The sequence below is a fragment of the Squalius cephalus genome, assembly GCF_949319135.1.
Source record: "Squalius cephalus genome assembly, chromosome: 8".
NCBI lineage: Eukaryota > Metazoa > Chordata > Actinopteri > Cypriniformes > Leuciscidae > Squalius > Squalius cephalus.
The window spans coordinates 30,955,885-30,967,943 of NC_137129.1; the positions used below are offsets into that span (position 1 = coordinate 30,955,885).

The 12,059-nt window shown below is 35.7% G+C and overlaps 2 protein-coding genes across 2 annotated transcripts in view; one reads left to right on the plus strand and one right to left on the minus strand.

Moving 5' to 3' along the window:
- The window catches only part of satb1a (SATB homeobox 1a), a 237,216-nt gene that overhangs the window by 122,246 nt on the left and 102,911 nt on the right, over positions 1-12,059 (minus strand). The gene's annotated exons all lie outside the window — the stretch shown is intronic.
- On the plus strand, positions 4,883-11,603 carry rab5aa (RAB5A, member RAS oncogene family, a). Its single transcript, XM_079878938.1, has 6 exons — positions 4,883-5,213; positions 7,858-8,090; positions 8,167-8,318; positions 8,422-8,544; positions 8,635-8,728; positions 9,728-11,603. Exons 2-6 carry the CDS (start codon positions 7,925-7,927, stop codon positions 9,841-9,843), a joined length of 651 nt encoding a protein of 216 aa, XP_079735064.1. The 5' UTR covers positions 4,883-5,213; positions 7,858-7,924; the 3' UTR covers positions 9,844-11,603.

The window sequence follows — 12,059 nt, forward strand, 5'->3', positions numbered from 1 at the left end:
CCGTGATCCATTGGGAACTGTCCCCTGCTTGACACATGGAACCAATTTAATTGTCGTCTGATTCATCTTCATTTTTGTCCCAAACTATACCAGACTATTATTTATGGTACATACAGTACTATGTCAGGGGGTCGTGTCTGTGTGTATCATCTCATTTTAAACGGCAATTAAAGTTTACTCTGTGAGCCATTTCCTGACTGCTTTAATGAACACTAACTGTCTGTCTCCACCTAAACATTCCCTCCAGTAATTAGAGCACCATATCAGTGATCTTTAGACATACCTGATAGGCTATTTTATTTAGGTTATGCCTCTGCTCAAAACTATAATTTAGCTTGAATTAGCAAGAGAGATCTTTATATATCACTTTTATAGGCTTTGCATGACATCAAAAATGGCTGTTTGTTATTTAACTGTGTAAAATTTTCTTTTTTTTTTTTAGAAGAACATGAAATAAATCACATTTTAGAGGTAAGCATAGGGGTTTATCATGTCGATGAACAAAGTCTTTTGTCAAAACATCTAAAAAACGCCTGATTGTTAAACTCTAACTGTTCTTCTTCAGACAGATGCACACAGTTTTAATCAATCGCTTTGGCACATTTGTCTTGCCAGACAGGTAAAAATTGACTGCAAAGTCAAGACTGTAGTACACAATTTATACAGTACATTTATTTTTGCAGAAATGTGTTACATGTAAACTGAAAATTACTAGTTGCTTGTTCATTTTTACACGTCTTTCTCTAACACATACATATCTTCTTACACATCTTCCTATTGCTCTTCCATGACAAGCATTTTAAGTTTACATATAACACATTTTTACAAAAAAATAAATGTACTGTAAAAATACAAATATATTTTTTTTAGATATTATATTTATACAGTACTGATGTAGCTGCTGCTGTTCAGTTGTGATGTTCCTCCATGTTCAAAAATGGTGGTGATTGTGCTGTCAGCAAACTCCATATATTTCCAAACTTGATTGGTTGATTGATAAGATTGCGATTCCTATTTCATTACAACGGCAGGCCATTTGCCAATTTAGCAAACATTACAAACATTCCATGCCATAAATATTAATGGAATATAATATGTCTGACAGATTTTGATCACTGAATGAATAATTTTGCATGTTATGGCTCCAGCGATGAAAGAATGTTTAGAAGTTGTGAAGAGTTTGACAATTTCACTGAGAATCAACTTATCCGTTATAATAAACTAGCCATGTGCTAAATAGTCTAAATAGTCATTGTGCAAATTGTAGACAATTGTACTCTTTTGCACACATGAGCCAAAACACATGCAACTTGCTTAAATCAATAAAAATTTAAATCTGTTATGAACAAGAAACTAATTGTTCAGTGATCTGAACTTATTGTTTTGAGAAAAAAAAGACTCATTTGAGAAGTGAGCCAACCCAATTGAGAAAAACTGCAAAGCAGAATCTAATACACTTCTTACAGCATCCTTGCGCCATCTGTTGATAGACATTACAACTGCATGTCAAAATAAACAGATAGATAGATAGATAGAGAGATAGATAGATAGATTTACTATACTTTAGCTAAAATAATATGGTTTTAATAAATACAATGTTTTTACTATTTTCTGTTTATTTTGATATATATATCTATCAAATAAATATACTGTCATTAAAATATGTTAATATAAAATGTTTTTTAAAAATACAAAAAATATATTTAAAAAAGTAAAGATTATGAAAGCATTGAAGGAGATCCCATACTAATTTAACAATAAATTATATTTTATTATATATGATTAATATCATATTTTAAAATATGATTGTTTCGTTATAAATATGGGTATTATATCTAAGGAGGACACCCAATTTAATATATGATATTTACCCTCTGAATATAACCATGTCATGTCAACAAATGGAAAAGTCAGCCAGATATTTATTATCATGTTTATTATTGTGCCTTTTGCCCCGACAAGCAGATGCGCTTTTATACCAAATAAAAGCTTTTATAGCCTACCAAATGAAAAAAAAACAACAAAAAAAAAACATACTTTTACATATTCTTCCGTTATTGAAAACTGTTGCTTTAATTACTTTGAACAAAACTTATTTGATATATTTCATATTAGCACAGAATCAACTTTGCACTGTGATCGCGTCAAGGATCAGCCAAATTTCCACGTGCATCTTGAAAAGTGAATGTTTTGGAAAGTGCCGTGGCAAGCTACCTTATAGGCCGCCGCCTAAATTATAAGTAAATAAACACAAACCCCCTCAAAGTCAGATAGCCTAGTAGTAAAGACAGTAAAGTTACCATAAATACAATATTATAATAGCTCTACAAAGGCAAATAGTGCAATACAAGCTGACAGCTATTGGTGTATGAGAAATCATATAATTCTCCATTGGGGTTTAACGGCAGCTTGAATCCAGAGGCGTTGCACTACTTCCATCTTCAGGGTTTATTTTCCTGTAATGTCCATTCTATTTATATTCTTCTCACCAGACCTGTCCTTGTTTAAAAAAATGCAATCTTCTGCCTTTTTCATTCACACCTACTTTCCAGTATATGCTTTATACCTGTCCCTATTAGTCCAACTGTTCCATAATTCTTTGATCATATTTTTTTCTCTTGTCTGCAATTTTCATAAGCACATGTTCTATGACTGAATCCCTGCAGAGGAAGCGCAAGTGACTGAGTGTGCATTCTGATGCCCTGTCCAAATACCCACACTGCGGTCTCGTGCACGCGACAGGAAGGAAGTGTGCAAGACTGTCAAAAAATGGCAAACTGCTGTGCCCTAATCATGGACTGTAAAAAAAAATAGGCCCTAATGCACACTAATTTTTTTTTTTATTTATTTTTTTTTTTTTTTACGTTAATCAGTTTCTTTTTATTATTATTATTATTATTATTATTTTTATTATTGAACAATATGTCATGTACAAACAACATGGCAACAAAATATATAATTGCACTTTGACAGTGGATCAGGTGCAAAAGTGCTCTAATGCACACTAAATCAGCGTAACATCATCCATTATGTTCGGCAACTCGCGTATACCCTGAAATCGTGAGATGTCGAGGAAAACATTCCACTGTACGTTCAATTGACATAAAGTGTTCCACATTTTATTGGTGCAAAGATGAGTAGGCTATGTGTATTTTGTACAACATTTGCAACGGCTTTTTATCATTTGATCATATCATTTTTAAATTTCCAAGTGCGTTCCACTTCGTAAAGTGGACGAGGGAACTCTTAGGGTGCCATTTGGGACAGGGCCGGTCTGTCCTTTTAAAGTTTATAAGGACAGACCGGCCCTGTCCCAAATGGCACCCTAAGCACTCGTGGTCTTCCTACGAGTCCGCACTTTCGTGACGTAATGCCGCTTTGACTGTCGGGAAGAAGTCTGCTGCGGAGGTTGGAGAAGATATCAGTCCAGATTTGGGGTTAGCTTTGTTTGGATGTTCTGACCCTATATTAGCATTGACACATTCTCAGCAACTGTCTCTTATGTTTGGTATGGTGGTGGCTAAATGGGTGATCTTGATGGACTGGAAGTCCACTGTCCCACCCAGCTTTCATAAATGGCTGGCTGAAATGGTGGATGCTTCTAAAAAATTTGATAAAGTCGGAGGCCCCTTCCTTTAGATAGGCATCTTTCTAAGAGTTGAAATATGTTTGAGCCTATATGTAACATGGATAACTTCTCTCCTTTATCTCTTCACATTGTTAATGTTTTGTTTAAGTTTATGTATGGCTTTAAGGTGTAATTTCTCTTTCTATCTGGTGCGGGTTGGCTGGGGTTCCCCCCCCCCCCCCCCCTTTTTTTCTCTCCTTTGTTTGTTTATTTTATGTATAACATACTTTTTGTATACATTTTGTGCAACTTTGTTTGTTTTGTGTTTGTATAAAAACTGTTATAAACAAAATTATTTAAAAAAAGAAAAAGAAAAGAAGTCTGCTGCGGAGCCCACATCAGTGCGGGCTCGGCAAAAGTGGGGCGCTCGCGAGCACCCTTCTGAGGCCTAAAATGACAAATGGGACACTCTACGCTACGGTATCACGGACCGCTTAGGAGCGGTATTCATGGCGGTAGGCTATTCGAGGCTAAGCATATCCCATCATGCATTATGTTCGGGAACTCATGTGCCCTGAAATTGCGAGATGTCTAGGAAAACATTCCACTGTAATTTAAATTAATTAGATACATATAATTTGGTAGTAAAACATAAAGTGTTGCAAATTGTATTGATGTAAAGATGAGTATGGTATCTGTAGTATCTTCTCAGTTCTCGCGCATGCGTCGTGGCGCTCTCATGAACAGAGGCCCACACAGAAGAAAATGAATAGGTAGCTGAATAAAGTCGTTATTTTTGTTTGTTTTTTTGCACACAAAAAATATTCTGGTCGCTTGATAAACTTAAGGTTGAGACACTGTAGTCACTTGGACTATTTTAACGATGTTTTTACTAACTTTTCTGGGCTGGCAGATGAAATTACCTTGCAGCCTATGAAGGAGTGAGCCAGCTGATTATCAAATTTAATCAAAAATATCTTAATTTGTGTTCCAAAGATGAACGAAAGTCTTACAGGGTTGGAACAACACGAGAGTGAGTAATTACAGACAGAAGTTTCATTTTTGGGTGAATTAACCCTTTAAATTATTTAGATATTACATATAATTTGGTAGTAAAACATACAGTGTTGCACGTTTTGTTGGTGCAAAGATGTACAATGTACAACATTTGCAACTGCTTTTATCACTTAATTAGAGGCACCACAATTTTACATAGCGACTACAGTAACTGAACAGACATTTAGAAGTTTATTTTAAAAGCAAAGTATTGAAAAAAATACTTTGCCATCTTGGGTCAAATATAGGAAATACGTCATATAAGTAGACATGTGTGGGTTTTGGACAGGACATGAGAGTTAGTGCAAGTGCAAGTCTGCAGCTAGACGCATTTTGACCGAGGACGTTTTATACGGTGGAAGTACATCATTGCAGGGCGGAAGTATCATCTGACGTGGCATGAGGGGCGGAAACGCTTGTTTGTGTTTTGGTTCTAAAGGGGAAGTTGCGAGAGAAAAGAAAGGAGGAGACTTGATCGGGGTTGGTAAAATTCCCACTAACCGACCCCAATAATAAGGAAAACCTCTCAAAAAATTTTAGCACCCCGTCGTCGGAAATCAGTTCCAGCAACCTGCCGGCTGACTTTCAGGTAAAAAGACACCGAATACCTCCGTTGAATGTACCGTTTTCTGGTTTGGCGTATTCCTCAAGCTAGTTAGCCTCTTTAGCTTGCTAGATATCGTCAAAAATGTTACAGGCCCCTTACCCTAATTCTGCCCACACAAGTCATCAAATCTGATCTCTTTAGCCTCATATGTACATTATACATGATCTTGTTTTTTTAAAAGCGTGAATGTATATCCATCCTGTCGTGGTATGTTTAGCTGAGTCTTATGTCGGAATGCAGTTTGAGTGCAACACAGGGTGGGAATGCTGGAGTGAAAGTGAAGTTGCTTATTATAACGTTGTTATTATCTTATTCCCATAGGTATATGGCCGATCACTGTGGTTTATTAGACTTGGCATCTGACCTGATGTGGGCTGTCTTGGCGAGTAACAAGACAGCTTGTTCCTTGGCTTGAGGCGCAGGGGTGTGTTGTAAAATAGGGGAATTGTTTAGGTTGGGTATATTGAAGTAGTGTGACGTTGAAAATACAGCTTTATTTTGGGTAGATGAATCATGTACAGGATGACTGTGTGTCAACTTTCAACACAGAAATCACAGGCTTGTTTTTGTTAGGCCTGTCATTAAAACGGACCACAATCTGACCAGCAGCACTTGACTAAAACCTCTCACAGGTGATCTGACTTTTGCAATGTCATGACTTGTTTCATAAGCTGTGCTTTTTTGTTTCGCTTTTGAATATTGTATATAAGCTGTCCCATTGCACTCTAGGAAAGTGTAAAAAGATACATTTTGTTCTTATATCAGCTGTTACGCAAACCAAATGGATGAATACAGCAGCTTTGGCATGGTTTGACATACCACCAGGCTTTCTTCTCAAGGAGTTGAATTATATCCTGTTATGCAGATAGAGTTCCTGTTGTTGACTTGATGTGAGCTCAAAGAAGATCTTGGTTTCTCTTATAGAAAGATCAGCTTACAATGATGCAATGTCACAGCAGCCATAGGAGCATCAGGGGTCTGTTTTTATGTTCTCCTATTTCATAACAGGAGTAATGGTGCAATTTTGACAGGAAAAGTGTTTTCCTTGCCTTGAGGTCACTGACACAGTAAATGCCTATGCTATTCCTTGAGTTTTATTTCTGTCATTTGAGTCGGTGGCTGTCTGTATGGTATTGTATCTATCCCAGGTATGTGTAGTCAGAAGGCTGAGATACTTCATTGGGAAGTGACATGTTTGAATTGCTGTTGAATTGTTGCTCCAGGCTGTTTTTTCGGGCTAAATGGGAATGCTTGTTTTGACTGCTTACTCAGGACATTCTGTGCTAGAATGGGTTACCATGGCTACAGACATTTATTTCTGCAAGTATTTCTGCAATGTTAAATTATGGCCAATAAAACAATTGTTTTCTGTGTTTTTAATGCATGATTACAATCTGTAGCAATATTTGGATTTCCCTCAGTCATGGAAATATTGAATTTTAAAAGTCATGAAAATATTTATGTGTGTGTGTTTGGAGTTGGAAAAAAGTCTCTTGTGCTCACCAAGGCTGCCTGAATTTGATCAAAATATTTTTTAAAACGAAATTGATTCCTGGGATGGTAAAGCTGAATTTTCAGCATCATTACTCCAGTCTTCAGTGTCACATGATCCTTCAGAATCATTCTAATATGCTGATTTAATGCTCAAGAAACATTTCTTATTATTATCAATGTTGAAAACAGTTGTGCAGCTTAATATATTGTGTCATATAGATATATAAAATAAATGCTTTAAAATATTTAAGGTTTTTTTGTTTGTTTCAAAATTACCCAGTAATGACAAAGTCAAAGAAATTGATCAAGAAGTGTGGGAACTCCTGAATATTTTAGTGAATATATATATATATATATATATATATATATATATATATATATATATATATATCTCATTGGGAATATCATATATATATTCACTAAAATATTCAGGGGTTCCCACACTTCTTGATCAATTTCTGTGACTTTGTCATTGCAAATATTTTGACTTTGACAATGACTTTGTCATAGGAGCAAATATATATATATATATATATATATATATATATATATATATGAAGACTTCAGATGCAAAAGCCTCTAAGTGCCATCTGAAATTTTCTTCTAAAATTATCATTTTTATCAAGCTTGTATGTTTATGTTCAGTTATTTCACTTTAATGGCAATGAAAATTACCTACTAATTGTCATTAAAGTGAAATTACTGAACCTCAATTTACGAGCTTGATAAAAATGCTCATTTTAGAAGAAAATTTCAGATGGCACTTTTGGCACACATATATATGTATGTGTGTATATGTATATGTGTATGTATGCATGCTATATATATATTATTAATTGTATCATATAGCATCTTTGGTCTGAAATCATTGTAATTAGTTGTCACAGTGTCATATATTCAGCTGTAAGGTAGAAAATGAAATGGATGTGTTTTTTAGACTTAAAAATGCTCAAAACCAAAAATAGCATTTGAGTTACAAGTCGCCATCACTAAAGCCAAGATAAGCGATTCCCCGTTAGAGAGCTCTGAATAGAGAAAAAAAGAGAAGAAAGAAAAGATCTTTGTCTGCAGTCAACATGAAAGTGCTCTTTTTCATTTCTCTTTTTTTTTGGTTACATGTTACACTCTGCAGCCAGTACTGGGACAACTCTCGGTGTGTGTGTGACCGCCTAAAGGAGACTGGGTGATTGACGACTGTCATGGCCAATAGGGGAGGAGCAACACGCCCCAACGGGTCCAACGCGGGCAATAAGATCTGCCAGTTTAAACTGGTCTTGCTAGGGGAGTCAGCTGTGGGAAAGTCCAGCCTCGTACTGCGCTTCGTCAAGGGGCAGTTTCACGAGTTTCAGGAAAGCACAATAGGAGGTAGGGGATTTTTGTGTCTAAATTTGCTTGTACCTGCTTGCACATGTTCTCACCAACTTTTGACTTTTGCTTCCAGCGGCCTTCCTTACGCAGACGGTGTGCTTGGATGACACAACGGTAAAGTTTGAGATTTGGGACACAGCCGGACAAGAGCGCTACCACAGTTTGGCCCCCATGTACTACAGAGGTGCCCAAGCTGCCATTGTAGTTTATGACATCACCAATGAGGTGAGTCGATTTGTTGTTCTCTTCATGAATGAATAGTTGTTTTATGTCCAACTTTGTCATATTTCTTTGTCTCCTCTGTGTTTCTGTGTTTGCGCCAATGAAGGAGTCGTTTGCAAGAGCAAAGAACTGGGTTAAGGAGCTTCAGAGGCAGGCCAGCCCAAACATTGTCATTGCACTGTCTGGGAACAAAGCTGACCTTGCCAACAAGAGAGCTGTGGATTTCCAGGTATTACAGGGCTTCACAATGAGACCAACCAGAGAGTTTTTATATCTGACCAAAGCTGTCTCCCTCACCCGAGCTGTTTTATTTCTCTAGGATGCTCAAACTTACGCAGATGACAACAGTTTGCTGTTCATGGAGACATCAGCAAAGACTTCCATGAATGTGAATGAGATCTTCATGGCCATTGGTAAGGTTTTACCTCATAGTAAAACTAACAGTTGCTAAATTTACATGCACTCAAATAATTTGTTAGTAATCGGATTGATGGCTCAATCGAATTGAAAAGGCTTCCTGTAAACACCTCAATAGATCCGCCAAGCTCAATCCAAATAAAATTTTGATCAGATTGAAAGGGTTGGTGTAGACCTGAAACAATCCAATCAATACTAAAAAACTTAGCATCTTCTCAACCGGATTCAAAAATACCATGCACACATGCGCAGTGCCGTGACACTTACGTTTACCACAGCCATTTTATAATAAGATTTCTGATGTTTACATACATTTTTACATACAAACAGAACTTCAGCACATGACATTGAAAAAATTAATCTGATTGCAAAGTTTCAGAAGTTTCAGAATCTGATTGAATCCATTCACATTGATTGAAAATTAGTGATGATTTAGAGTATTTATAAGATCTTGTAAATGCAACAGTATTCTTTTTGATGCTTTGGTGCCAAGAACTTTTAATATTGAATACATATTTTAATAATTAATTAATAAGGTGTCATTAAATTGATCAAAAATGACATTACATTTATAACATAAATGTAAGTTTCAAATAAATGTTCTTTTGAACTTTCTATTCATCAAGAGTCCTAAAAAATGCCCCAAAAATATTAAGCAGCATATCTGTTTTTAACATTATTAATAAAAGTCTCATGAATACCAAATCAGCATATTAGAATCGTTTCTGTGATCATGTGAGACTATTTTTGATCAAATAAGTACAATGCAATTTATTATTCTTCTATTACTGTTATTATCATTATTATGATGTATAAGTAATATTAATAAGGCTCTCAAAGCCATGCTAAATTGTGAATATACACAATTGTATTGTGAATTCTATTGGTTCATATTTTATTTCTTTAAATAAACACTACATATTCGATGATTGATTTATATTATGTTGTTGTATTTTAGTTATCTAGTGTTCATTTCTTGTTTTGTCTCTCTTCAGCAAAAAAGTTGCCTAAGAGCGAGCCCCAAGCTGCCGGAGCCAACAGTGGGCGGAGTAGGGGCGTGGACCTCACAGAGACAGCCCAACCCACCAAGGCCCCCTGCTGCAGCAACTAACGCAAAAAAAAAAAAAAAAAAAAAAACCCACACAAAACTCTGTTACCGCAACAACTAACGCAAGGTCCCGCCCTCCAACTTGGTTTTGACTAACTAATGAAATGCCTCCGCTTTCCCCATTTCCACAACTCTCTTACGCTGTAACAAAAGCTCTGCCCCGCCCATGTATCCGCGGTGTTTTGTTTTGTTGTTTTTCTGTAAAGACCCAGGCTTCTTACTGTATTCATGCTTAAGGTCATGCCTTGTCTCCAAACTGTAAAATATGCAGTCACAAATATTCATCAGAAAGAAAGAAAAAATGCCATTTGCCTGACCTGGACAAAAAGGGGTGGGGCCTCTGCAAGGGTTCACCTGCTCTGTCATAATTCAGAACTCTACAGTCTTCTTCGTCGTTTCTTCTTCTCAAATCTGTTTTCATCCTTTTTTTATTATTTTGTTTTATAAAAATGTACCTTTCAGAAAAATGGATGCATGTATCACTACAAAGCCTGAAAAAGGCAAATCAAAGTTTTAACCTTATCCAACGGCACACATGGTGAGAGAGGACGTGACAAATGACCCGGCCCCTTTGCCCCACCCCGTCTCGTTTCCCTGCTCTTTCCCTCTCGCTCTGATTCTGGATGTCCCAGCGGCTCTGTTCAGTGGCAGACTGCCCACTTCCTGAGGCTATGCCGCCAAGCCCACCTCCTTCTTCACCACACACACACACACACACACACACAGCCAAGATCCCTGTTATTCTCTCACCAGTTAGCAAGCCTTCACTTTTTTTTTCGGCATTATTGGCACCGTCCTATAACTGAGTGAATATCTGGCTGCGCTTTCACTCGGCATGAAAGGCTTACACAAGGATGTGGTATTCATTTAGTAAAAATAAAAAACCTGTCTACATACAAGATAAGTGAATTCCCCTTCACAAACATGCACCACTCACACACACACTCGCACTCTTCTGGTTCTAACTCACCCAGGTGTTTCTTACTCCATGCCTTGCACTAATTTTTGGTCTTGATATTATCTCTTGCAAGAACAGCCAGAGTGATATAAATATATATAAATAATTTACTGTAAATAGGGTGTTGCAATGTATTCGTCTTTTCCATTTACTGTTGCAGGACTAATGCTTGATAGGGAGTTAGATAATCATTAAAAAAAAAAACAAAAAAAACAATTGTACAGTAACCAGGAATTGCTTTGATAGGGGGTTGGAATTATGTTTCTTTTTCACAAAATGGTTAAATTATAATCAATGGTGGTCTTATAAAAAATGTATGTAGTGTTATTAACAAAAAAAAAAAAAAAGCTTTTCTTTAGTGGTCTGTTTTGTAATTTTCATGAGAAAGCAAAGACGTTCACAACGTTTTGTCACTAACAGTGTCCAAATGAACAGATTATTATGATGGTTCTTCCTCTGCTTTTCTTCCCAGTATCAGACAACATCCACTTTTAACATGATCTCAATATCTATCCTTCAGGATACTGGTACCACATAAATTCGCTGCTACATTAAATTTGTCTTTTTTTTTTTTTTTTAAAGCATTTCCCCTTTGAGACTAAAAATGCAGTTACTTAAATATTACTGTTAATGTATCAAATAAATTTCTTATAGATGGTATTGATAATATTGTGTGTTCAGAGGGCCAAATTAACTTCTTGTCTTATCACTGAGTGGAATTCCCATCCCAGTGCAGATTCTTCTGTAATAGCATTTGTTTGTGATAATGACACATAATAAGTAAATTGTATACCTTGAGTCACAACACTTATTTGTTTGCTCATAAACGACTGATTGCTGATTTTATTCTATGACTGTTTGCAGATAAGCTTCATTTTACAAAGTGTTTATTTTCCAATTTCCTTATAGTGAAACCTGTGTTTTATGATCACCTGTTTTCGTTAATTTTTGCTGACAGGTGTTTAAGTCTGTCATTTTATTTTTATTTATCTTCTATTATAGTATTTATTATTATTATTATTTAAGTCTTAATTTTGTTTCAGTAATTTTATGTGCTTTGTCTTTTTAAAAAAAATTCAATATAGCTTTTACATTCTTATTTCAGTTTTAGCATTTAAACTTACTTCAGTTAGTTGCTATAAGGCAAAATGTCTAATTTTTGTTTGTTCTAAATTAAGTTTTTCATCATAGAAATATAGATGTATAGATATATAAATTTAAAATTATACAATTTATATATATATATATATATATATATATA